This window comes from Solanum verrucosum, unplaced genomic scaffold (assembly GCF_900185275.1).
Source record: "Solanum verrucosum unplaced genomic scaffold, falcon-dt-bn FXZP01000277.1, whole genome shotgun sequence".
NCBI lineage: Eukaryota > Viridiplantae > Streptophyta > Magnoliopsida > Solanales > Solanaceae > Solanum > Solanum verrucosum.
Window position 1 is genome coordinate 1,463,063 of NW_026019945.1, and position 26,457 is coordinate 1,489,519.

Below are 26,457 nucleotides of genomic sequence, written 5' to 3' on the forward strand. Positions count from 1 at the left end.
ATGCTATTTTTTCAAACTTCAACCAAATAATGTCCAAATGTCTAACTAAAAATGAAACAAGTTGTATAATGTAACTTCATGGTAAACTCTAACAACATGAAGCACCAGTGGTCTAGTGGTAGAATAGTACCCTGCCACGGTACAGACCCGGGTTCGATTCCCGGCTGGTGCACTTTGAGCTGTGAAGAAATTTGCATTATGCGGTGATTAGGGTCTCCGCAATTGTCTGATTAGATGATTAAATAGCGCATCTGAGCTCTTAATTTTTAATTTTTTCTTACTTATATTTTTGTGTCATTCTAGTTCATATATGTTTGTATTCCAAGGATAATTTAATTTTCACTTTGGGTGACAACTACATAGTTCACGTGTATACCTCTACGAATCACATAATCATAATCAATTAGTTCGATTAGATAAAAACACTAGGTGCAAGCAAGCATTTGTCAAATGTTTATTTGTACTCACTTCTTCTCTAGGGAAATTTTGTTAAAGGAAAAATTGCAACAACAACAAACTCGTGTAATTTCACAAATGGAGTCCAAGAAGGTAAGATGTATGCGGACCTTATTCCTACCTTTGTAAGGTACATAGGTTGTCTTTGATTGACCCACAACTCAAAAGGTAAGTATCCGACACAAAAAAGTAGAAGTTAGTACTTTGAAGCTCTACTATGTGAAGTGCATATACTTCTATACAACAACATAACCAGTGCAATCCCACAAGTGGGGTCTAAAGGTGATGGAGTGAACTCAGACCTTACTCCTATCTCGTGAAAGTAGAGAAGTACAGTATTTATAATTTAGAAAAAGAACATCCACTACAGTCAAGGGTAGCATCTTCCAAATACGAAAGTAAAATATGGCAAAACGCAAAACTCTAGAGCTTCTGCTTGTAGAACTTTGACTAGTAACTAGTAAGACAAGTCATTTCACCAGGATACATAATCAGCCTAACTCTTCATAAAATCTGTGGAGTCTATATAGTGTTCGAAGATTAAGCACTTGGATTAAACACTACAATAAACTCAATCATCTTGGTTGCTTGGGGAAGTGCAACTTGATCAGCGTTGGTAGTTCAGTCAGCTCAACCTGGGGCTTACCCAACAAGACACTCTTCAACTTTTCATCGCAATTAACCAAGTTCTTGTTGTTCGGATCCTAAAAGCAGAACATCACAGAGAAGTCATGATAAAGCTAAAATCATTGCAGTTCTGTCAAAAACCGATCGAGTGTAATATTTGAAGAAACATAACAACTAGAGAAAATATCTATAACAGCTTCTCACAGCCTAGTTAAAATGTGTATAAATCATATGAGAACACGAGAAGGATTGAGTGAACTAAATGAAGGGAGAAATCAACAATTATTTCCTCTGTGCATAGGGAAACAAATTGCTTCATAAAAGGAATAATTTAACGGATGTGAGAAATAGAAATAAACCATGCCGAGCAGTGATCCAACGGTTCACCTATACATGTTGGAGTTACATCCACAGTTACAGACGCAGTGAAACATATATACCCATTAGTCTTATGTTGTTTGCTTAGCTATAAAGTTTAAGCAGCCTCCTGGTTCTATGCTAGACTTAAGTGCTGTATATCCATGTCCTCACTCTATATTTTAAAAAAAATCAGAACATCGTTTACAAGAAAACCATGCCAGAGGTTAAAGAAGCAGATTCTTTACAATTAGAATATCATTTACTAATTAATATCACTAATGCGAAAAGCTACTTGTTCTAACTCCTAAGTTTTATGGAACCATTCCATTTTAAGACGTCCAAAAAGGCATCATTCCGTTTAACTTTCAGAACAAAAGAATTCAAATTCATTACACTAAAACTTTAAACTTTGATCTCAATGATTTCTCTATCAAACCAACTTCTCAACAATTACTTTATTACTTTCTTCCTTTTTTAATAATGTAATATATAATTCAAATAACATCTTAAACTTCCAAATAAGTCAAATACTTGCAATATAAAATGGGATGGAAGATCCATCAACCATGATAAACCCCTTTCAAGTTTATCCTTGTTTACTCATTAATGTGGTTTAATAAAATGGGCTTAAAAGCACAGCTAAAGATATCCCAGATATGGAAGGGGTTGTCTTTGAAACGGAGTAAATACGGACATATGGTTCTGCGACCAGAAACCATAATAATACAGAGGCTAATATAGGTACCTGGAGATTGTTCTCTTTGATGTAAGACCAGACACGTTTAAAACAACCCAAGCGGGAGGTCTGTGACTGACCCATGAACTCTCTAAGTGTTGAAGGGAGATTTACAAGGTCAATCAAATTGGCTAACTTTTTTGGGTTGTCTGTCATAACCTTTTTCATCCGCTGTGGCAGCATTTTGTTAGCTTCTTGCTCCCCTGCAAGGAGAAAAAAATCTTCCCATTAGATTCTCGTCCCCGCTGGATATCAAAAGATTCTAGCTTTCCTCCAACACAATAAACTGAGCATAACCAGGCAGAGCAACAAGCCTGTCTACAGCTTAGGCACAACACAATAGCTCTGGTGTAGACCTGTATTTATTTTTAAAATCTAATTAAGTGGGCGTTTGGACGTAAAAATTGTGAAATTCATAAAAAAGTAGTATGTGTTTTTCAAGTTGAAATGGGTAGCATGAATACAAATTGGAATTGTTTTAGAATTTCTGTGAGTGATTCGAAGCGGGAATTGTGAAAATAACTTGTTTGGGTTTTTCAAATTCTGAAAAATTGTAACAATTCTATGTCAAAACAGTTATCCAGGATAAAATCCCGGACAAAAGTGAATAATCCCTAGCCAAACAGGCACTTAATATATATAAATAGGTTATCAAGAATCCATTAAGCTATATTTTCTAGAATCTAAAACCCATAAACTCAAAATCCTAACACCACAGGATCATTCATGCTCAGACCATGAAAAGGTGTCACTTTTCAGGTATATTGGAAAAAGCAAAATCAAATCTTTACTTAGAACTACTGTTGGAGAGCTTAAAAATGAAACGCACAAGCATAATTGAACACTACAATTTGTAAGAGGCATTTCATCAAACACATAGAGTTCAACAAAAAAAAAAACTCTCTACTGAAAAACCGCAAAGTAGGAAAATTGGGACAAAGTCAGTGTTGCAGTAATAGAAGAACCATAACAAGGAGAAAGAGGGCACAGGCCTCGCACTCGTCAGCAATGGAATTTGGGAGCAACAATTTGGTGCTCGCCGTTCTGCCAATTCCTTTTTCAGCTTCTTTTTATTTCCTCTGCAAGGAGCTTGGCCGTATAAGTACTACTAGTTGGCTTAATACAATTTATTTGCCTAAATACCATTTGTTATAAATTGATTAGATATTTTTTTATTAGAATTTTGATTTTTTTTTTTTATACAAATAACAACTCAATAATATATCGAGTGAGATTCCATAAGTTGAATTTGAGAAGGGTGGGTATCCGTATATCTTACCTTTACTTTTATATAGATACAATACGGGGACTTTCCGGAGGTTATCGATCATGGTAGTACAATCGTCCAAACACACCTAGTTTTAAAGTTCTAATAGAATTTAGTGTGTTAATGTTGGTACAATCGCATCCTTCAAATAACCGTAGATAAAAATATTAATGATATGATTTGAGCACCATGAGGTCTCAGGTTCAATTCTCAACAGAGAAAAACTCTAGGTCATTTCTTGTCATCTGTTCTAGCCTTGGTAGACAGAGTTATTTGATACTTATTTCTAATGGGAGGTGGCAGGTATTCCTTGGAAACAAGATGCGTGCAAGCAAGCTGGATAGGACATCATTGTTATATAAAAAAAGGACGTAAAACATCATGCTTGTCCAATTGATGTTGATATGCATGATTAAAAGAGATTACATATTTTATGTCTATCTAATAGACGTTTGAGAACACACATGGAATTTTTTTTTCAAAAATTTGAATTGAAAGTATCACATAGAAACATTTTATCATGTTTTCAATTGAAACAAGATGTAGTTGTCGATTTATTAATAGTATACTTTAATTAGATAACCTAAGAAGACCACAAGGAGCACCAGTGGTCTAGTAGCAGAATAATACCCTGCCACGATACAGACCCAAGTTCGATTCCTGGCTGGTGCATTTGAGCCGTGAGGAGATATATGCGTCTTATGCGGTGATTTGGGTCTCCGCAATTGTCTGATTCTAAGACGATTCAATAGCGCATCTGAGCTCTCAAGTTTTTTTTTAATTTTTTTTATTAATTTTAAAAAAACTTACTAATACTTTTCTTTTTAATGTCTACTAGTAACTAAAAACTTATTAATGCACGTTTTAATCTTAAATTTAAATGAATTGAGTTTAGCATCTTCTAAAAGCAATATATTTACCCCTCGTAAAGGTAGAGATAAAGACGGCATACATCATATCCATTCTAGACTCGTTTGTGAGATTACACTGGTATGTTGTTGTTGAGTTCCAAATCTTTACATTATGAGTCCACTTCATACTGGTGGTGTTTGCACCGTTCAATGAATATATGACAAGTGTTTTTATATACCCTAACATCACATAATCATAATTAATTATTGCACATTTTTATCTTTGGTTTTTATATTGAACCATGCTAACATAGAAATAAAGATCTTCATGTATTCAAAATTCTGAAGAAAATATGTTTATATGTGCCACCATAATTGCCAGCTGATAGTATGTGTTCATTAGTCCTCGTTGAACCCAAAATTGAATGTAGAAATTCTCAATGAGAGAGACCAAAAAGGAATAAGGTTACAAGATATAACAAACCAAATTCAGGCAGTAATAAACTTCAAATTCTACCAGCTCTAGGCCGCAATTAGTCATAAGGATTCCTGAAATTCTTGAGAAGTTCAGGGATGTCATAACCAAGCATATCGTCAACATCTTGTATCATCTTTGGCTTCAACTTCTCGAATCTATCAAAGCTATAACCACCGAGAACTTCCCTGAAGTGTTCGACATTTGGAAAATCTCCAGCAGGCAGATGGAATTCCCTTTGAACCTGTTTGGATGAGTTGGGCATTAACACACAAGACTAGTGCTCAAATAATAGAAATTACTCCCTCCGTTTCAATTTGTTTGTCTGGTTTTTACTTGGCACGGAGTTTAAGAAAGTAAAGAATACTTTTGAATCTTGTGATCTTAAGCTAAAGATATGTAGAAGGCACCAAAATTTCTTCTAATCTTGTAGTCTTAAACATGTCAGGTGGAAAGTTGAAATTAAAGAGTTGCCAAAAAGAAAAAGATAAGGAAAGAGTCATTTTATTTTAAACGAACAAAAAAGAAAAGTAAGAAAAACAAATTAAAACAAAGGGAGTATATACATAGATGGAGCGGGCATGTACATGACAGTTTAGTGCATATGTAAGTGTGGTAATGAGAGAGTGATACCTTTCCAAATTCGTTTTCCAATTCATCGATGAGTCTCTGTTGAGTCTTGGCTTTGCCTATCATAGCAGGCATCTCTTTTCTGAGATGACTGATTATGTAAGCATGTATCTTGGCAGCTCTAGCACGTTTTACAAATTCATTGATCTGTACAAGATAAAACATGCTTCTCAATCCTTGTTTCAAAAGTATAGCTTGAGTAGAGTATACTAGCAATAAAAAATTCAAAGTTAAGATTGTGGATTTACACGACGATCACAAGCCTTCTTAGGTATGTTTTTCAAGTCTGTAAGGAGATCATCTTGCTCCTTTTCAAAAAGTTCTTTCCCAAGTGGCCCTGCTGCAGCTTCTCTCATTGGTTTGTCATTAAATGATCTATGCAAGCGAAACACCAGAGTTAAAGAAAAATGTAAAACTCTAAAAAGGAAAATGAAGTTTTAGGTATACGATATCTAAACTGAATCATCATCATAAGGACTTGAAAACATTATCTGAAATGAACATGCATATTAGATATTTACTTTCTAGTGACAATATTACATCTGACTTGAGCATTAGAGAGAGGAGCGATGGAATGGGGTGGGAAATTGTCTTAAACACAAGATAGCATCTAGTGATCAAATGTGACGTCCCATAAGGTGTATACTTTTGAGTCCTAAACATCCCAGTGGTTGATCTAGACTTGGTATCCATTACAATTTACAAAAAGTTTATCAACATTGAGAAAGAGTTCACCATGTTCTGAATCCATCAGGCACAAAGCTTTTCTCTTCCTCATACTATCGCTTAGGTGCAACCCAATTACATTTAGTTGGCTAAACCCATTTAAATCAAGTATTGGACTAACTGGAAAAATGTAAAGATCATACCCAATGTAGACGCGAGCGACCTCAGGAGTATTTAGAACTTTCCCCAAAGACCACATTAATGCTCCATAAACCCTCATAAGCTGCAATTGAAACCAACTGATGAATTTACCTTGTAGCATAGTCTAGAAAGAGGTGGAAAACGTAAATGATGGAAAGAAAATTGCGTTACTTGTTGAGTATCAACTTGGTCAGCTTTGTTCAGAACCACACGTATCTTATCATCATGGCCTCGAAGAGAAGCAATGACACGTTTGAATTCATCACTTATATCAAGCTTGTGAGGATCAAACAATAGAAGGATGAGATCGCACTTGGCAGCAAACCAGGAAGTCACACCAGTAAAGTCATAGCTCCTTTGTGTTCTCTGCTTTTCCCCAGATAAAACTCCAGGCGTGTCCACCAATGTAAAATGCTCCAACAACTTTTTTTAACATGAGAGAGGAAAAGTTCAGGGTAAAAAGGAGTTGAAAGTGTTCATAGTTTTGTTAAAGGCTTTTTTGATAAGTAAATTGATCAATAACTCACAGGATGCGCCATTTGAGAACACTCAAACTTTGACAAAAACGCAGTTCCAAAAGTTGTCAGACCGCTAAATGGCATATCTGCTTGAACAGCAATTGTGTTTCCTGGAATACTTCTTTCATCAGGCCCATTCTGTATAACAAACAGTCAAAAGTGAACACCAATCTAACAAAGGATTCAACATGCAGCAAGTTTTGAGAAAAGTATTAGCAAGCATGTATCGCATTGGTGAAACTATCGCGAAAAAAACATCAGAACAGTGAGCTCCTTAACATGGTAAATAGAAACATATATGGTAGACTGTAACAAAGAGAGAATAATATACCGTAGTGGTTAGTAAGAGTAAAGAAATGGAACATACCATGACAACTACAAATCTGTCTGTTGTAGGCTCTGGTCCAATGTGAGCACCTATAGACAGCCATACGGGATGCAAAAATGTAAACAAGAGCCTTTTGAATACATGAACAAGACACTTACACAAGAAAAAATGAGTTTTAGCTAACCTGGATAACTCATTTTGAGTAAATGTTTAATGAATGTTGTTTTGCCAGTGGAGTATTGACCCAAAAGCATCACCATCGGCTTGGCATCAAAATCACTATTCGTCTGTTATGCACAGCACATATCCATAGCACCTCAGCTGTTTATTTATCAATATATTCCCCTACCAATATAAAGGAAGCATAACTGAAGGGAAATGCACCACCTACCAACAAAGGAGAGACAAAATCATTAAAGTGATATGCGACTTCTAGCGGCTTTAGTTTTTGGATGTACAACTTCTTCAGTCCATCAACTATTGATGTGACGGAGGTTAAAGAGATCTGCAGGTAGATGACAGGAGCCAAGTATCAGGAGCAAACACAGAATTAAGCATTAGCATGCCGTAAACTGTTGTAGGGTGTGCTTGAGAAATTTGGGGATAGGAAAATCCCATGCAATAATTTCAACCAATATTCTAGTAAGTATAATCAAACAACTGCATACTGATGGACAAGGACAAAAATACTTGTTGACAACTTAGTTCGATAGAGAAACACCACATGCAGAATCTGAGCATGTTACTGGAGCTTGTGGAGGTTGTATAGCATATATAACACTTAGAATGGAGTTCAGTCATCTGAAAAATGCAAGTTTTGACAAAAAGGACATACCTTCTTTGAAGATTTTGACGATGAAAACCAACTAGTTGTTGGTGCAGCCGGGACAGGAGCACTGCCTGCTTCTCCAATCAATAAGTTAGATCCAACCATACCATCTACCTCCTTTCTCCACGCTCCAAGAATATAAGGAAAGTAAAAATAGAATAACTACTTGTATGTAATGAGGTATATTACCATTCTGATCCTGTTCGCTTTTAGGCATCAGCTTCTTCTTCTGTTTTAAAAATACTAATATAAATAAGGTAACAGTTCAGTGTTAAATGAAAAATAAGGTAGAAGGTGAATCTAGCACACTTACAGCAAGAAGAACATCCAGACCTTCCATCGCAGGAGGTGGCAAATTTTCAAAGTCAACTGCAATGGATTTCACATGCATAAAATCAGTATATGAGAAGAATGTTGTAGGTTATAGAAAGTCATACAAGGCAGGAGTAGGAATCATTTAAATTTTTTCTTGGAATTATTCACAAATTCATTTCAACACAGAAAACTGTCAGGACAACAAATCACTTAATCTGCTAGATTTCGTCAACGAGTGAATAAAAACATAACTAGAACACATTATAAAATAAAAAAACTTGAAACTATGCAAGTTACCATCAGCATTTAAAAGATCACTGGTTACTGCATGGCCAGCTTGCGCCAAAGCGACCAACTACATAACGAAAAGCAAGGAAAGATCTCTTTTTCAGATGGATTAGAATTAACACTCAAAAGAAAAACTGAAATGAGAGCATGGAAAAAAGTAGTACCTGCATTCCAACAACAAAATCTCTAAAACTGAGAAACCCTTGTCGTTTGGAATCTGCAATTGCCCACACCTTAGGAAAAGAAGAGAAATGAAACTAATTGTTGAAACAATTTTAAGCAGTGGACAATGAATTGTCAAAACTGGGAGGAAACCACAAATTTAAGAGGTCAATCAGATTTTGTTTTAATCAATAAGGAAAATTGTTGAAAGAGGTCAATTTGTTTCAGCACAGGCTACTAATATAAGGTCTGTACATATACACATCCAATGAACCACAGGCCTTAAGAATCACATAATAGAATGGTAAGCATTTTCTATCCAGCATCCTACTTCAGAAGAAATTTATCAGCACCACACAAGTCTAAGTGCTTAAACTGTTCATGAATTGGAAACAACAATACACAAAAATCAGCTCTGTCTATCAGCTTTCAACTATAGCTACTATGGATAGTACTTGAACTGATTCGAAGAAGAACTGAAAATTATCTTTACTACATGAGTACCTAGAAGCTCACTAGTTGATAAATTATCCTCATATACAAATACCAAAAGATGAATAAGGCCTTCAACATACTTCTTCTATGAAAAATATGGAAAGATTGAATACGTTCAAATCCTAACAGAAATGCTACGTGATTTCCTTACCATCTGTCTAAACCTTGTTAGACAAAGTTACCCCATATCTGCTAGTGATGGATAGTAAGCAAGGGGGGAACAGAAGGGTGCAAGAAGGTTCAATTATACTATGTAACTAGAAAAAAAATGAATTTCACATATATATATATATATATAAGTTGTTGAATCCCCCTTATTTCAATTCATGGTTCCGACACTGGTCGCAAATTACCAGATGGAATAGTAGAGGTGCGGGTAAGCTTGTCTAAACACTACCATTGTAAAAATACTACTATTCAAGATTGAAAATGATAGCAGTACTGGACATCAAATAATCAAATTAAAAGAAATTCAAAGTTTTGTACTCAATTAATTTCTAACTGTTCAAGCATTGACAAACATGAAAAGATAGAAATGAACCTGCTTGAGTTCTGGTCGAGGCAAATTGGACATGGCAAAGAACTTGGTGGCATCTCCACCAGTGAGACGTCCATCTCCATCTGTATCAAATTAACAACCCCATTATTCAAAAATCATTTCTTTTTGCTTTTATTTTGAACAAAAACACTAAAAAGGATCAAAAATTTTTTACCAGAATCAGCAAAATTGAACCATTGTTGATAGATCTTCTCGTGTTCTTTTGAACATCGATTAATGGGATTTGTATCAAACTCCATTTGTCAAATGATTTCTTCTTCTTCAAATTCCTGCAAGATCTACCTTATTTGCTTAACTATAAACACAGATCACTTAATTAGTACTCAAAGTGCAGTTTACACAGCAAAAGCCCATTGGGCCATCAAGCCACAAGCCATTTATAACTGTTGTAATTTTACTTGGTCATCCCCTTTTTGGAAATATACTGTATACTCTCTCTCCTCTGGTGCTGAGGTGGCATGTCACGTGATATCCATCTCATCGAAATGTCAGGCCACGTAGGATTTTAAAATGTCACGCTGGAAAGCTGTTAAAAATGAGGTGTGTATGATAAATTTCTTGACAGCGGGGTTAGAAATAGTCATATGGTATAACGATAGACAAACTTAACTAGTGAATGAAAGTAGAGGAGTATTTATTATCCTTTTTCATTTCAGTTATCACATAATTTTATGGTAGTTATTGTTCTTTTTTTATCTTCAGAATACTTTGTCATACTTTCTTCACTTCCGTTATTTCTTTTTCAATTCTATATTTTTCAAACCTTACTTGTGTGTATGTTGTATCCCTTTCATTGTCAGGTGTATATAAGTAAAGCTCTTTTCGATATTAGATTAAAAAAACGCCAAAAAGAAAAATTAAGATCATGATAATAAACAGGAGCAGGAAAAATAACAAGTAAATAACATCATTTTACCTCTTATAGATCCAGTATAATATAATACAAAATTGAATAAATAAAATAGCTCTATACATATTCACCCTCATATTCCACACAAGCATCTTAATTTCTGATTGAATATGTAATATGTTACACTCTAAACAATAGCACAAGCAATAACAGAAACCTTCTCAATTCAACCAAAAGTTGATCAAACTCTTCGAAAATGTCGTAGGATGCGTGTCGAATCCTCTAAAGTAGTATGTTTTTGAAGGGTCTGACACATCATTTTTGGAGAGTCTGAGGAACGTAACAATTCAATACCCAATGATTCAAGCAATGGAAGCAACAGTTTTTCCAAGCAACCAGAGGACCAGAGCTAGTTCCATACCAAAAATAGTGTGAAGATAGGATCTATCCAGCATAAAGCCATATAGAGTAATTCCTGCTCTGTTATGCTCAAAATATGTCACTGTAAAAGCAAAAACTATAGTTAGTCGATCCGAACAATACACGTAATAAAGTCTTGGTAGCATTTTTTAAGAGTCCGAGCAATATAGGCTAAAAGTCTGAGCAACATAGCATTTTGGAAGAGTCTGACCATCATATGTAGATGGTCTTTAACCTCACATATCGCACACATCATATCGAAGAGGTGTACGTTTCACCACTTGTTTTTAGCTTTCAAGTCCTGCGTACCCTCGTTGCTCTTTTTGCTTTTGAAAACACTGGGGATAAAAAAGAAACTAGTGAAACCAGTATACCTAGTGCCTGCCTTTTCTGGAATGAAATTGTGCTATATGCATATGAGTGGACAAATTTTGTGTTGTCGAACTCATCTTCCTCATCTCCAACATCATCAGCATCAGATGACCCTTCGGAAGTGACAGGGAAAACTTGGTTGCTGGCTATTTGAGATATTGGAGGAGTTTCACCCTCAACTGCTTCAAAAGAGTCAACTGTTGCACACACGTGCCACTTAGCCGCCAAGCATGTAACAGCTTGTGCCTTATGGGTAATTCTGACTGCACCTCTCAACAGTATCAACAGCCCGGCAAGAAGGCTCAGAGAGCATAGCTGCATATCAAGAAGAAGACGTTTACGTCTAGTCAGAGGAGTACAAGCATTTAAAAGATGATCCAGGAAAAGATAGGCAAAAAGAGTGTTGACGAATTGTAGCTTTCCTGAACAAACATGTCTTTCCGAATTTAACTTTAAGAAATAACAATAACAGTAAGTTTTACTCTTACTAAACTAAATATAAGCCATCTTCTTAATTTCATATTTCGGTTAACTATAAGGACATAGTAAAGAGAGAATTTGAAGCACTTGAACTTCCGTTAGGCTAATAGGGAGATTCTAACGCTTCATAACCAAAATCTGGCTCAACAGTGTCATTTGCCGGTTGATTATAGCACTGCAAGCTTAAAATTGGCTCTGCAGTGCCATTGCTAGATCATATCCCAACTGTCCCTAGACATTACCCTTGAAATCTCATTATTTTGTCACTTCATCAATATTACAAACTGTGCAACATCCCACACAAGAGAGTATTCGTCTAGGATTAAAAATCGTAATTTGTTATAATTTTAGTATGATTGTCTCTTGTTGGAAATGCCTGGACAGTGAAGTATTGCATAAATTATGGCATACTATCAAAAGAATAAGTGATCAATGACAGTGTAAGTAAATCCAATTTGTTGACTTAGTTCACTAAAGAGGCATTCAAGCAAAGAAATGCAAGGGATTTCGTTGAAACAATTTTTAAAAACGAAGCACAAGATTATATTTGACAAATAAGATAGCTGATGAGAAACCATACCGCGAGTTCACCACTCTTGTAGATATGAAGATCAGCAGTTGATCGCGTAGTCATGAGAAGGGACGCAAATTGACTTGCTGTGACAAATACCAATGCCAACAAGATAAATCTACGGTACCTATGGCTAATGATCCGCAAGTGCCTCCTGATTCTAAGGTGCTCTCTCAACACTGTCTCAACATCAGAATCAATGTGGAATATCTGAGCAAAATCTCTCAATCGGAGAATCTGAAGGTAACAAATCAAGCGAAAAAGGACACACACTAGGAAGAACACAGTCGTCCTGTAAAGCCATGAGCTCAGCTCTAGAAGGCACGCGACAATGTCACTCACAATGACATTGCCTAAAAAGGGGATTTGAGTTCCACCTGAACTGTACCACCAAATTTTATATACGCTTTCAGCAGCGAAACATGGCAGGACAAATATGAATAGGATCTTCAACGATCTCTGCATATCGAAAAAAAGGATTATCGTTACATTACATCACGCAGTTCAATATACATTTCCACACTAATTACCAATTTCAACATAGAAACCAACTTGTGATGAACATATCATGACATTTCTTTGTAAAAAGATCCAAAAAAAGATATTCATAATCTGATTCTCAAAATCTGAACAATATTCAGAAAATAAAAAGATAGTAATTACAGCAATAATATAGAGTGTAACAAACAAACAAAAAGATAAATCAAATTTACACAAACAAGTCAGCTAATTTTGACTGATATTGAGCAAACAAAGAACCACCAAACATTGTGATGGATAATATAATCTCATCAGACTTAACCAGAGGTTTCGAGTTCAATACTTTCCTCCTTAATGAGCCTTACACTACATGAATCCTAATCGGACTTGAAACCATACCACCCGTGACAGAACCAGGATTTTCACTAACAAGATTCAAAATATAAAAAGGAACAAAGATTTTCACTAACGAGATTCATAATATAATATAAAAGAGACAAACACATGAAGAATTAAAAGGGATTCTACTTTATATACACAAAAATATGGGAAACCAAAAAGACAATAAAGAAAGAGATAAACTCACATTGAGCTCTTCCATATAGCATTTTCTAACAGTCTCACTTTCATCACAAAGCTTATCAAGAAACAAGAACCTACGAAGCCCAAATTTCTTCACAAACCTAGTAAGACAAATAAAAGACAGAGCAGCAACACCACTAAGAGACAACTGAACAACATTGTCATAAGGTCTATCATGATTAGCATCACAATCTGCACAAGCCAATAGAAAATGGGACAAACATGGAACAACAATTGCAAATATTATAAAGACAAACCAAGACAGAACAGTAGATAATGTATCAGATTGATCCACACACATCCACTTCAACCATCTCCTAAAAACACACAATTCATCGTAAGCATGTGATTTACTACGTGCATATAATATACTCTTCTTGTTCAGTAAAGATTGGCTTTGGCTTTGGCTTTCATCCCCCATTGAAAAAGATCAAATTTTTTCTGGGTTTTTGATGAAATTGCAGAAAGTTCAAATCTTTTTTCTGGGTATTTGATGAAAAGGGAGAAAGTTTCAATCTTTTTTCTGGGTGTTTGATAAAAATGGAGAAAGATTAATTTTTTTTAATTTTTTTTTGTGGGGTGTTTGATGAAATTGAAAAAAGCTTAAATCTTTTTACAGGGTATTTGATGAAAATGAAGAAAGATTTGAATTTTTTTTCTGGGTGTTTGATGAAATTGCAGAAAAAATATTTTTTATTTGATGAAATTGGAGAGAGATTATTGTAGAGCACCGGGATTTGTGGGTCTGGTGAGGTTTAATGGAGATTGATTATTGGAAGAGAAAGGTTTATATACATGTGGGTGGGGTAATGTTGATGTGAAAAAATACATAGTACTCCATAGATATGGAAACTAACGTGAAATCTTAAAATGAAAGATCATGTTTGCACTAGTTGTTTTGTTTGGGGGATTTCGACTTATTTACGACAGTGACGGAGTGAATTTATTAAAAAGGTTCAAAATAAATGTTCTAAAAAATCAAAGAGTTCCAACCTTTACTATAGGTATAATACACTAATATACCTTTTAATTTAGCTTCATTTTACATTTATGTCATTCAACTTTGAGTGTGAACAAATAGACACTTAAACTTGTATAAAATTGAATAAATAGGCATACGAATTCTACGTGTCACAATACACGTAGGACACAAATTTTCATATAGGACGTTTGTGTCTATTTGTTCAATTTTATATAAATTTAAGTGTCTACTTGTGTACATCCAAAATTGGAGGGCATAAATGTGAAATGAGGCCAAGTTAAAGGGCATATTTATGTATTATGCCTCTACTATATATATACACACATAAAAAACACATTTTAATTACGTATAACTTGTGTAATTTTCTGTCGAGATGAACACTTACTATTCTATTTTATTGAAGATAGTCATAGTTATAATAAAAATTATAAATTATTTTAAATCTTGAATTTAAAAATTCTCCCTTTTTTTATTTGAATTTGTATCGTATGAAGTTCATGATAAATACTTCCTATCAAATATTTATCAAGAGGTTTTAAACCGTCCTTTGTTACATTCATTTATTTATTTTTCATCTATTAATAGGCTTGCTATAGACGATAATTCTATATAAAAGATAGCTTCTTATAATTGTATTCGAATTTATTTTGATTCAAATTATTATCTATAAAAATTATGGTCGTGTGACTAAAAAGTTACAAGTTCAAGCTATAAAAATAATCGAAATAAAAGATATATAAGATTGTTGTTTACATTTTTTATGGGACGTGGAAATAAATAAAATGATAGAGGAGTACTAAATATGAAAAAAATTCTTGATAAAAAACACTTCCTTTTGAATGAGATCTTATCTGACGTGAATTCAATATAATTAAGCTAAATATCGAAAACCGATAGAAACCAAAACAAAATTGGCAAAGGAAAGTATCCTTTGGTCGAGAATAGTCGCCAACATATACAGTAGGCTGTATTTCTTCTGGATTCTTCCACGTTCCCATCAACCTCCATTATTTGGAACCATCTAAATGGTGACAAAACAAATTTTATGTTCAAAAATCTTATGATTGTGCTTCTTTTGTACAAATAATACTTACTCCGTTTTAATTTATATGTCCTACATTAGCTTAACATATAATTTAAGAAAGTAACGGAAACTTTTAACTCATATAATCTTAAACGTGTCACGTCAAAAGTTAAAATTAACAATTGTTGAAAAATGAAATGGACATTATTTTTTAAATGAACTAAAAATATATATATGACAAATAAATTAAAACCGACGAAAATATGTTTGCCAAACATGTCACTTTCAGATTAGGAAAATTAAACATTTTGTGTTAGTATTTTGTGATAGTGAAGTCAACGGAACTTTAAGCTAAAAATAACACAACTGGACGTAACGGAGTCGTCAATCACCTAAAACCCTATGGGAACATATTTTTGTATTTTATTTTAACTATCGTTTTAATTTATTGTTATATTTATTTAAAATTAAATAATATAGTTTGTTAAAAATTATTCTATTTTCATTTAGAAGATTGGATTGGATCAAAAGAGAAAATCAGGTGATCTTATGTGAAATCGAATGATTTTAGTTGATTTGTAAGAGCCCGTTCAATTATGTATATTTATGTTAGTAGCGATGAAGATATAAATAATTACATAGTATAATAAAGAATAAAGTTAACTAATAAATAAAAATAAATAGATATTTTTAACTCTTTTCTCTTGAACTGATTATTTTTTAGTGTATACTTTTTTAGTGATAAATGTATAATTGATTTAATCATGAATTCTTACAATATAATTGTCAATTGCATGCCATAAAATAAAAATAATATTCATAATTATAGCTGTTTCTTTTTTCTTTTCTTTTTTGATGATGAAAAATTATTTTGCTTCCTTGCACCATTATTGCTCTTGATTCTTTTAATTTAATTTATAAATTATGGGATAATATTCGTTACAAAACTAAAGTTTAGGTTTGTCACGTCTTTAGCCACATGCTTTAGAGGATTCCTGACCCCAAAAAAAAGAAGAAAAAAACATTAATATTATTTTATTAGTTAATCTATAAATCTAAGTCAATGTAAAGTATTTAAAACTCCAACATAATGCCACGAATATTCATTATTTAATGTTTTGATAGAGTACTAAAGAAATGACCAATCAAATTCAGACATTAGGCCCCTCATATTTATTTAGTATTCATGGCTATTATTTACTTTATTTATTGGTTTCCAATCAGTCGACTAAATTTAAAGTCGACTTCTAAGTTTAGTGTTTCCAACGAAGAGAACTTTAATGACAATCACTCGAATTCAAAATTTCTAATCAAAAATTAAGAAATTTCAATCACCTCATAACAATTCGATCGATAAAAAAAATAGATATATATATATAAGTACACAAATGAAGTGTTTACTTGTCTTTATTTCTTTCCTTTTTTTTTTTTTTTTGGATGTTACCAAACCACCTAATTTGGATCCAAGTCTAAAAAAATATACATTTACCAAGTAAGAATTTTAAGGGGTGTCTTTAAATAAATACAATTTAATTTATACTCTCTTTTTTTTCTTCATATTAGCTAGTTAATACTAGCCAATATTTTATTATTTTATATGACGTTTTAGGAAAACAATCTTTTATCAAAAATCAACACATCTTAGGCAAATCGCACTTGTCAACAAGTTTTATGTATAGTGATTTTGATTAATTAATTAAGATTCAAGCATTAGAAGGATTTAATTCTCATAATACACATTAGTAGGCAGTAGCGAATACACCTTTTATTTATAGTCAGAATAATACAAGATAAATATCAATTGCATATAAAAATGAAACCCAGGCAAAAGAACAATGGGTGTTAAGCGACACTCCTTCACTAGAAAATTACATTGTATATAGAGATTAAATTTTGATTTAATAAATATATATATCAGTATTGACACTTCTTAATACAAGGTGAAGGTGGTTTCGTGCTGTGATTAAGATATTGCAACCGTTCCACCATTGATGTCAAATATTTAGTTGTAATATACTTTTGGAAGATCCATCATTATGAGTACGATGTTGTTTTTTAAAAACATAAGTGACATAAGATATCAAATAATTAAAAAAGATAACATTTTGATTTTTAAAAGTCGTATATTTTTTATGAATTCAATACAAGTCTAGTCAATAATATTTTTAAAAAATTCGAACCACGTAAAAATCAAATGGTCCAAGAGACAACATCGCATTATACGTTGCAGCTGGTACATGTGTCTTATGTCTACAGGCAAACAATTCAATCAATCAGATGGCCAACCTGTCCACTTCTTATTTTAACCACATGTGATGTCGACTATTTGTTCGAGTCGATAGTTTATCATAAATATAAGATAAAAATTTATGTATATCTTATTTTTATTATAATTAATTTGTGAAATTATACTGAATATATTGTTATTATTATTGACGTCAATTTCGTATCTTTAAAGATGCATTTAGCAAGAAAAAATAAGAGGAAAAGTAGGAAAAAACTGTATTCTTATGTACATTTGTTAAGCAAGAAATTGATGATATTCAAGGGATTAATAATTAAAATGTATGGAAAGTGATGGTCAATAACTTTGTTAACACTTGGTATAAAACTATTGGGGTCAATGAATAAAAAATAATCAACCTTTAACTTGTACAGATAAGCAAAGGTTGTTTTTATCTCTTGATCCACTAAATTGAAAAATAAAATTAGACAAAATAAATAAATATTACTAGGAATTTTTAAAAAAATGACATCTCTATTTCCCCAAATGATATGTTTACAGCAAAGATGTCATTGGACGGCTCAGATCATTTCAATTTAACTAAATACTTTGGACAATGTCAATTGCATATGTCAACTAAGTAAACAAATAAGAAAATTCATCTAAACATTTTTTTTAAAAAGAAAAAGAAAAAAAAGAGTTTGTTTGTTTGATATATAGTTGCATAAATAGCCACAAAGCTTGCAAAAGTCATAAGTATTCTCCTTCCACCCCACACACCCCTTGGACTTGTTTAAGATTATTATGTTTGTTACGAGAGATAAGGGATAATAATCCTGAAACGAAATATAGAACTATTTTATCTTACGTGTGGTTAGAGGTATTAGTTATTCAGTTAGTCTCAGTATAATTCATCCCACCATTTATACTATAATGATGGGATACCTAATCTCATAGGATATCGATATTCATGAGATAACTTTGTTTATCTCATCCTCGTACCAAACGACCCTTTGTTATAATGCTCTGTTAGTTTTGTTGTACTATAATTGAAGTTAGTTAATCTTAACCAAAATTAATAAATAGCTAGTTTTAATAGTGGCTATTTTTTAAAGATAAGGCTGAAAAGTGAAAAGTGAGTTCTACACAAGTGAACACTTAACTCTTACTCAATGGATTAGAGGAGATTCACACGCAAGATTTGAACTTCTATAATAATGGCTATTATTTAAAAACAAGCCAAAAAGTAACAAGTTAGTGCTACTTTTACGAAATTGTTACTTATATTTGCTCAAACGTTAGTTAACGTTTTCAGACCTACAAGGATCGTAGTGGATGGATAGAATCTTTTCACTCTTAATCAGACATCACCCGAGTCTTGAAAATAAAAAAAGAAATCCTTATTGGAAGCTCCTCTCTTTCTAATGGACCAAATAAATCAGAGCCCAACAAAAATACATAGTACCAAATTGGAGCAAAAAGATGCAAACAACCACCAAATGTCATTAATAGTAGAGATTGATATAATCCCTCGAACCTTAACTAAAAGTCTCGAGTTCAAAAATCTAAAATCATTCATGGTAACGGGAGCATTTGGCTGACAATATATTAATCGCTATCCACCCCAAAACATCAAAATAAACGATATTAGTCGTGATGAGTATTGATCACTAGATCGTTTCCAATGGATCCACCAAATTTTAGGTCAATCGGAGCCTGTCAAAAACTATGTAATTGGCCTACTGATGTAGCCAATACTAAACTCAAACATGGAACTGACTGGTATGTTTAGGTAAAAGCAAGCATATGCTCATTCAAACAAGTCCATCAACATGGAAACAAAAACAACAAAAGCTGCAAATGCATGAAAAATGTGGGAAAAGTAGGAACACAAAGGCTCCATCACATTATTGATGGTGTATAAATCTGTTCACAGAAACACTTAAACCCTAAAGTTCTACAAATACATACACCAGAGAATAGGTAACAACTAATAAGTCACAGGATATAAGCAAGAAACAGAATTTAGATAACTTCTTGAGCGATAATCCCTTACAATGTTAACGTTAAGCCATTGCATAACAGCCATATAATATTCTCGTAGAAACACATATATCACGAGTAGCTGCATTCGTGACAATTATAAGAACAATATTAAGGCAACTAAGCTTATTAAATGGGGAAATCAAAAGTTAATAACATGAAAGCAATTCAAGATTGACACACAAAAGGAGATGCAAGTTGCAGGACATAATAGGAAGAATATCTATTAGAATGATATTGCTTACAAGTTACAACGTACACGAAAAGCCATTGAATAGCATACTAGACAGCACTCACATGTACGAGTACATCAATATTTCGCCAGTAGCTGCATTAATGAGACCTAAACTAGGAAACATATTAAGGCAACTACAGACATCAACTTAACAAAATAAGGATCTCCTAAACCACATATAAATGACACGATCAGAAATAATCCAAGCAGGCTCTATGAAAATGTAACTACTACGTAAAACCATGCACCAGAAAAAATCTTATGTGCCAGAATATAATGCAAAATGGTTACACCAATAAACATTGCATGCAAGTTGAATACATTACAAGCTGAACACCAACTAGAATCCTACATCCAGATTACTTGCAACTTCTAATGCTCATATCAAAAGATCACATCTTCAGGTAAAAGAAGCAGTACAGCATTCATATTCATACAAAACTATAATAACAACATCCCCACTGAAGTCCCACAAGTGGTTTCTAGGGGAGGTCGTTAAGTACACAGACCTTACACCCACCTAGGGAGCCAGGAGGCAGGTAGAGAGGTTGTTTCCGACAAACCCTTGGTTCAAGAAAATAACACAAGTGAGAAACCAAGACAAAATACTACACAAGGCAAATACTAAAAATATTCAAGTCCACAGTACTCAAGTTTCAAATTGTAATTGATATATGATCTCTTCATCCCACCTACTACAGCACCACTGCTTACATTCACACAGACGCTCTCAGGCGAAACTAAATGATTATCATTACGCGTCAAATACTCAGACAAATAGCAGCAAAACTGGTATTTTAGAAATACCCAGTTTCAATCACAATATAAGCAACAGAAAAGTTCAACTCTTCAACACTCAAAAAGTAACATTAAGTGTTCCAAAGCAATGAAAATAAATTCATACAGAAAAACAAGCAAGTATTATTCGAAGAAACGCAAAACGAATAGCCCAAAATACGAATACTTCTCAACTGATATATGATCACATGAAGTCTCAGATGTTACATAGACTGAAAGGGCAGAAGATAACATCATACACACATGATACCAGCAAAGGAAGAACACAAATTACCCTCTAATCTTCCATGTCAATATATATTCGAACAATAAAGGGCACCTTCAGCTGAGAACTCACATATAGTTTTAAGATACACAATCAGAACAAATTTGACATACACTGATCCATCCACCTATCAAGAAATCCCATGATATAAAATATGAGAATTAAATTAAACAAGTGAATACTCTTACAACAACAGATTTGACTCATAGCAGACATAGTTTAGCTTATCTTCTATGGTTCCATTCTCTTTTTTCTGCTTTTTTTTTCCGGTCACCCAAAAAAAGAAAAAAAACTAGGTAAGCCAATGGTATCAAATGACAGGTGGGTCACAAACCATCATTTCGTCAAAGACATAGTGCTGTGCAGTGAAGATCATCAGCATATGCGTCGGCGCCGAAGTCATCCATCGGCGCCGGTAAGTTTAGATCGAAAGGCAACGGCTTTCTGAAAGAGGAAGAAGCGATGTTGTCGTTATCACATTCACCGTCTTCAACGACAGAAGACGACGAGTCACAGTCGCTATGGCAATCGTCCGGGACAACAGGCGGCGACCGGGGATACTTTCTGGAAGGTACGGAAGCTGCCGCCTGCTGCCGCGGCGGCGGCCGTGGTCCACTGAAGGACTCCACCGTACTACTCATGCTGCTAGAAGTAGGTCTCTGAGAAACTATCGGGTGGTCCTGAGAGTATAATCGGGAATCAACAAAGGGATCGTTAGGGTTGATGCTTTGATTGAACTGATGATGGTGAGGATAAGGAGGTAGATGATGAGAAGAAGGTAAAGGGAAGTTAGTTTTAGCTTTAGGTCCACGAAGTGTACGAGCTGCTGTATCATAAGCACGAGCAGCATCTTCAGCAGAATCAAAAGTACCCAACCAAACCCTAGTTTTCTTCCATGGATCTCTAATCTCTGCTGCAAATCTTCCCCATGGTCTCTTTCGAACTCCACGGAACCTTATCTCCTTAGATCCTCCAGATCCGTTGAGTTCTCCGGCGACCGGTGCCGGTACCGGAACTTCCGTCGCCGGAACTTGTCTCGCCGCCGCGGCTGCTCTACCTCTCCGCATGATCGATGATTCAAAAAAAAAGTTTTTTTTTGTTTTTGCTTTTCTTTTTTTTGAGATCTGAAGAGAGAATTAGGGAAAAATATGAAACGTTAAAGCCATGGAAGAACAGATGAGGATTCTTATCTGCAAAAGCTTCACACTTTCTCTCTCTAGAAATCTCAGTTTCTCCCTCTACTGTTTGTGGTCTGTTTGGTTGAAAGAAAAAATAGAGAGAAAGAAAGAGAGAGACTCTCTCTCCTTCTTTGTTTTTTTTTTCTTTTTTCCTTTTATTATTTCTAGGGTTTTGTGAATTTTGATTTTTCTTGGGAAGTGGGAAATTGGTATGGAGAGAGGAAAAATCAGGGGTGAAAATATAATTAATGGATTTTTAGGGGTGGGTGGGTGAGTTTTCTTTGGCTTTTAATTTTTTTTATTTGACGTTCGATATTTATATTAGAGTTCTATTGATTAAAATTTCATATGGATATGGCAAATTCATGTGGGAGTTTTTGGCATCTCAAGATCATTTTTTAAAAAAAATGAAAAGTTATTTAATAGATTTATATTAGAGATCGATTATTTCAAATTCAAATCAATTGAGCCCATTTGTGGAAGAGTTTTTTTAGCTTTCTCGAGAATTCTTTTCTTTTTTTATATTTGGTGTTTGATATTCAAATTAGAGCCTGATTAATCTGTATTTACATTGATCTAGCTCATTCGTTCATGAGCTTTTCTTTTGGCTTTCTTGAGATTTTTTGGTTTTTCATTTTATATTTAGTATTTATAAGATTGAATCATTGCTTATTCTTCAATAGCTCATATGAATCTGGTGATTATTGATATGTTTAATCAGACGACAACTGTTAGTATTGGAGTTTGATTAATTTAAATTTGAATCGATAAGGCTTATTCGGAGTAATCCTCTCAAATCTCAACTTAGGTTTTTTTTTATATCTAAAGTTCGTAATCAAAAATTTTAATTAAAAGACGAAATAAACGTCCATTGGTATCACATTTTTTTGTGATGCTTTCTCGAGAACTCTACCATGTCTTTGACCCATTATTTCTTCTTTATTCCTTTTTTTTTTCACGCAGAGTCCTTTATTTCTTTATTTATTAACTCTATGTACCTAACATGAACATTGAAATGACATAATAGTCCTTACTTTTTCTACCTTTTTTTTCAAAGTGATTTATAGGCCAGTTGGCCTTCTGGAGTTGTTGCTATGAATAATGAATAAACATTCTGTTTAAATTTCAAATTATTAAAGTTGGTATGGAAGGAAATTAATAAAATTTGAAATATGGAATAGTGTGTAGTTGGAGAAATAAATGGAGCACATTGAGGACTTTTTTTTATTTTTTGTGGTTGTTGCTACTTCTTGCCCTTTTATTAATTTTTGTATGAAACAATAATTGGGAGCATCAATCGAATAATCGAATTGGTTGAGTAAGAAATCTCTTACTGAAAAGTTTCAAATATGTGGTAGAGTGGTAAGTACTTTTTTTCATTCTTAACTAGAGGTTGAGTGGGGAGCATCACTCAAATAACCGAGTTGATTGAGTAGGAAATCTCTTACTAAAAAACTTTGAATTATGATGGAATGATAAGTATTCCTTCATTTTTAACCAGAGTTTGAGTAGAGAGCATCACTCGAATAATCGAGTTGGTTGAGTAGGAAATCTCTTACTGAAAAGTTTTGGATGGTGGTGGAGTGGTAAGTACTTCTTCATTTTTAACCAGAGGTCTTGTGTTTGAGTCTTCTTGGGATGGAGCCGCCTTTGTTAGTCGGGACTTCATGTGGATATCGAACATCGAATGAATTATCAAAAAATAAAATCATGGTTGATATTCTTTGTATGATTCTTGATTGAGCTCGTCACAATGGAGTTTGTCTAATACAATTTATCTTTTTATTTAATTTATAAGTTATTACATTGCAGCGGTATTTACTATTTCATGATTATGAAGAAAAAAAAGAGGAAGCATCCTTGCCTCTAGTTTCTTTTTGCTCCAATAAGCTCAACGACAGAGTTATAAATTTTAGTGGCTATCAATTCAACGAATTTAAAAATATCATATTTAATATTTTTAACCACTTTTATTGCTATATTAAATGATTTATTAAAAAATATTGAAAATTGTATACATGTATATCTTGTGACACATAGTAATTTAATTTCCCATAAAGAATTCAATTTCATTAGTACATCTTAATCGTGTTATGTAACGTGTACGAGATATTATTATATTTGAATGTTAGGCTGAATTGGATGGGATCATAATGGATTTATTCAAACTTCTTCAGAAAATATATTGATTAATTTTAGATTTATACATAAAGAGATTTTGAATTTCGTTAGCTTTTTGGTGAATTTAATTGTTTATAATCTAAGTTTCACATATAAAAATTATGGATCCACTACTATTAGCATTACAAATACGTGGTAAATTAAAAGTACAGAATTAAGTTTTTTTTTATAAAAAAAAAAAACTTTCTCTTGGTTTTCGAATATAGCTTACAAGTTTTTTTTTTACTTTCTTTTTCTCTTAGATTACAAAACAGTACTTTAAAATTTAAACACATTTCATAGTACTAAAGCTTAGGAATCTAGGGAGATGGGTGCGGATTTTTTGAAAACTCGATAATTTTTATGTTTTAGGTATTTATATCGAGAAATTTATTAAATATATAAGTAATGAAACTAGCTTAGTAAAATTTGATTCCTATTATTAAACACATATAAAAAAAAAAGAGTTTTCTTCAAAAACTTAATATTACTTGGGGCATAATTTTAAATCTTAAATTCATCTCTACTCACGCAATGATGATTCTTGTAATAATAGTCTCATGGTTTTGTCTAACATGGATTGTGGGTTCAACAAATCCAACGTAGGATATATATAATTTATTCCTTGCTTTGAAAATCGATTAAATTCAAATTCGAGCAAAAAAAATTTACATTAAAAATAAAACACTCTCTAACAGAATATACCAATACTACTTATATATGCACATAAAATATTTGACTTGACAATTTTTGTTGTAAATACTTTTGCAAGTTACTAAACACGATTTTATTTTATTTTTACATTTTTTGTGTATAATATAATATAGAATAGAACGTATGGAATTTTTCTTACATAAATGTCATTTTCCATCATTCTAATTTATATTATAGTTTTATATAAAGTATATATATTACGTACGATTGGTTTGGAATCATGTTAGCATTTTCACGTAAAATGTGAAAGGAAGTTGTAGTGTATCTAGACATATTTAGGAAGTACATAAATATTTTATGAACTTATTTATTATTGTATATTAACCTAAGATAAGAATTTATAAGCTCCAAATTCTTGATTTGTTTATGTGTGAAATTACTAGTAGACGTTTCATTTTGATGAATCATCGTAATCATAAAAAACAGAAGTATGTTAAGTAAACTGTGAGTACGTTGTAATTGAAATAATTTGAAAAAGTTTTTTTACATAAATTTCTTAATTACTACTCCTATTTTTTCAATCAAATACCATTAAGTACTTTATTTATTTTTTCAATATTGGAAATGGAAGTTTATAATAGTTATTTTAATTTAAGGTATAAACTTAATTAATTAATTAATTATCACTTCCTTTTCTCTTATATTCTCTTTTTTCCCCCTCTCTATACCCTTCTTTATATATTCCTTATAATTGAGATGCTTTTTTTGAGGCCAAATAACCCAGTCTTATTCTATTTTATTCTTGTAATCATTCAGTATATATCAATTACTCTTGTCTCAGCTAATTTTCAATTTTTTTTCTTAAAACTCGAACAAATCCTAATTTTATGGAATAAATAATCTCAATTTTATATCACTTGCAGCTTAATTGTTAAGAATATGATTAAACAATCACACTTTAACATTGTTGGATCAACAATGGAACTTGATCCACTGGAGACGACACCATCAAAGAAGAAGAATAGAGTCTCAAGTTCTACCATGGAAGAAGGTCATCTCAGACACAAAGCAAAAGAAAAACAAGAGAGTACAGTGAAAATAAACAATTTTAACCCTTTGATCTAAACAAGCCACCTGTCCTATCTTCCAGAAGTTTTCCAAATATTTTCTTGTAAATATTAGTTTTTCTTTTATTCAAAATGTAAATATAAGTTTGTTATTTCACAGCAAATTAGAATAGGACAGCTGTGCAGTTTGTTAGGAGTAAATTCCCTTTGTATTCTTATAAATATGTATATTGTACAGTGATGAAATACAACAAGAAAATTTTCTGCACTTTTCTCCTTTCATATTTTTGCTCTATCATGGTATCAGAG

The 26,457-nt window shown here is 32.9% G+C and overlaps 4 protein-coding genes and 3 non-coding genes across 8 annotated transcripts; 3 read left to right on the top strand and 4 right to left on the bottom strand.

Annotated features, from left to right (window-relative positions):
* Nucleotides 1-101: 101 nt before the first annotated feature.
* TRNAG-GCC (transfer RNA glycine (anticodon GCC)) lies at nucleotides 102-172 on the top strand. The gene has a single exon. It is a non-coding gene; the product is annotated as a tRNA-Gly (tRNA).
* Nucleotides 173-176: 4 nt separating this feature from the next.
* LOC125809467 (small nucleolar RNA snoR114) lies at nucleotides 177-259 on the top strand. Its single transcript, XR_007441799.1, has one exon. It is a non-coding gene; the product is annotated as a small nucleolar RNA snoR114 (small nucleolar RNA).
* A 601-nt stretch (nucleotides 260-860) lies between these two features.
* LOC125840163 (upstream activation factor subunit spp27) lies at nucleotides 861-2,379 on the bottom strand. Its single transcript, XM_049519131.1, has 2 exons — nucleotides 2,189-2,379; nucleotides 861-1,160 (listed from the first exon to the last, which is right to left on the bottom strand). The coding sequence occupies exons 1-2, from the start codon at nucleotides 2,360-2,362 to the stop codon at nucleotides 1,032-1,034; spliced, it is 303 nt and encodes a 100-aa protein (XP_049375088.1). The 5' UTR covers nucleotides 2,363-2,379; the 3' UTR covers nucleotides 861-1,031.
* A 1,742-nt stretch (nucleotides 2,380-4,121) lies between these two features.
* Nucleotides 4,122-4,211, top strand: LOC125809459 (small nucleolar RNA snoR114). The gene has a single exon (XR_007441798.1). It is a non-coding gene; the product is annotated as a small nucleolar RNA snoR114 (small nucleolar RNA).
* Nucleotides 4,212-4,610: 399 nt separating this feature from the next.
* On the bottom strand, nucleotides 4,611-10,104 carry LOC125807052 (EH domain-containing protein 1-like). Of its 2 annotated transcripts, none has more exons than XM_049486811.1 (16): nucleotides 9,918-10,104; nucleotides 9,746-9,825; nucleotides 8,712-8,780; nucleotides 8,557-8,614; nucleotides 8,258-8,313; nucleotides 8,134-8,173; nucleotides 7,951-8,015; nucleotides 7,507-7,620; nucleotides 7,300-7,402; nucleotides 7,155-7,204; nucleotides 6,797-6,925; nucleotides 6,441-6,692; nucleotides 6,272-6,351; nucleotides 5,651-5,777; nucleotides 5,406-5,549; nucleotides 4,611-5,016 (listed from the first exon to the last, which is right to left on the bottom strand). In XM_049486811.1, exons 1-16 carry the CDS (start codon nucleotides 10,000-10,002, stop codon nucleotides 4,831-4,833), a joined length of 1,638 nt encoding a protein of 545 aa, XP_049342768.1. In that variant the 5' UTR covers nucleotides 10,003-10,104; the 3' UTR covers nucleotides 4,611-4,830. The 2 variants fall into 2 exon arrangements, with proteins under 2 accessions (XP_049342768.1, XP_049342776.1); XM_049486819.1 differs by having other exon boundaries at nucleotides 8,712-8,764; nucleotides 9,918-10,009.
* Nucleotides 10,105-10,656: 552 nt separating this feature from the next.
* Nucleotides 10,657-14,255, bottom strand: LOC125840436 (uncharacterized). The gene is made up of 4 exons (XM_049519429.1): nucleotides 13,523-14,255; nucleotides 12,466-12,915; nucleotides 11,408-11,720; nucleotides 10,657-11,115 (listed from the first exon to the last, which is right to left on the bottom strand). Exons 1-4 carry the CDS (start codon nucleotides 13,937-13,939, stop codon nucleotides 10,976-10,978), a joined length of 1,320 nt encoding a protein of 439 aa, XP_049375386.1. The 5' UTR covers nucleotides 13,940-14,255; the 3' UTR covers nucleotides 10,657-10,975.
* Nucleotides 14,256-21,124: 6,869 nt separating this feature from the next.
* LOC125839601 (ethylene-responsive transcription factor 3-like) lies at nucleotides 21,125-22,412 on the bottom strand. Its single transcript, XM_049518596.1, has one exon. It carries the CDS (start codon nucleotides 22,154-22,156, stop codon nucleotides 21,434-21,436), a length of 723 nt encoding a protein of 240 aa, XP_049374553.1. The 5' UTR covers nucleotides 22,157-22,412; the 3' UTR covers nucleotides 21,125-21,433.
* Between the last annotated feature and the right edge of the window lie 4,045 nt (nucleotides 22,413-26,457).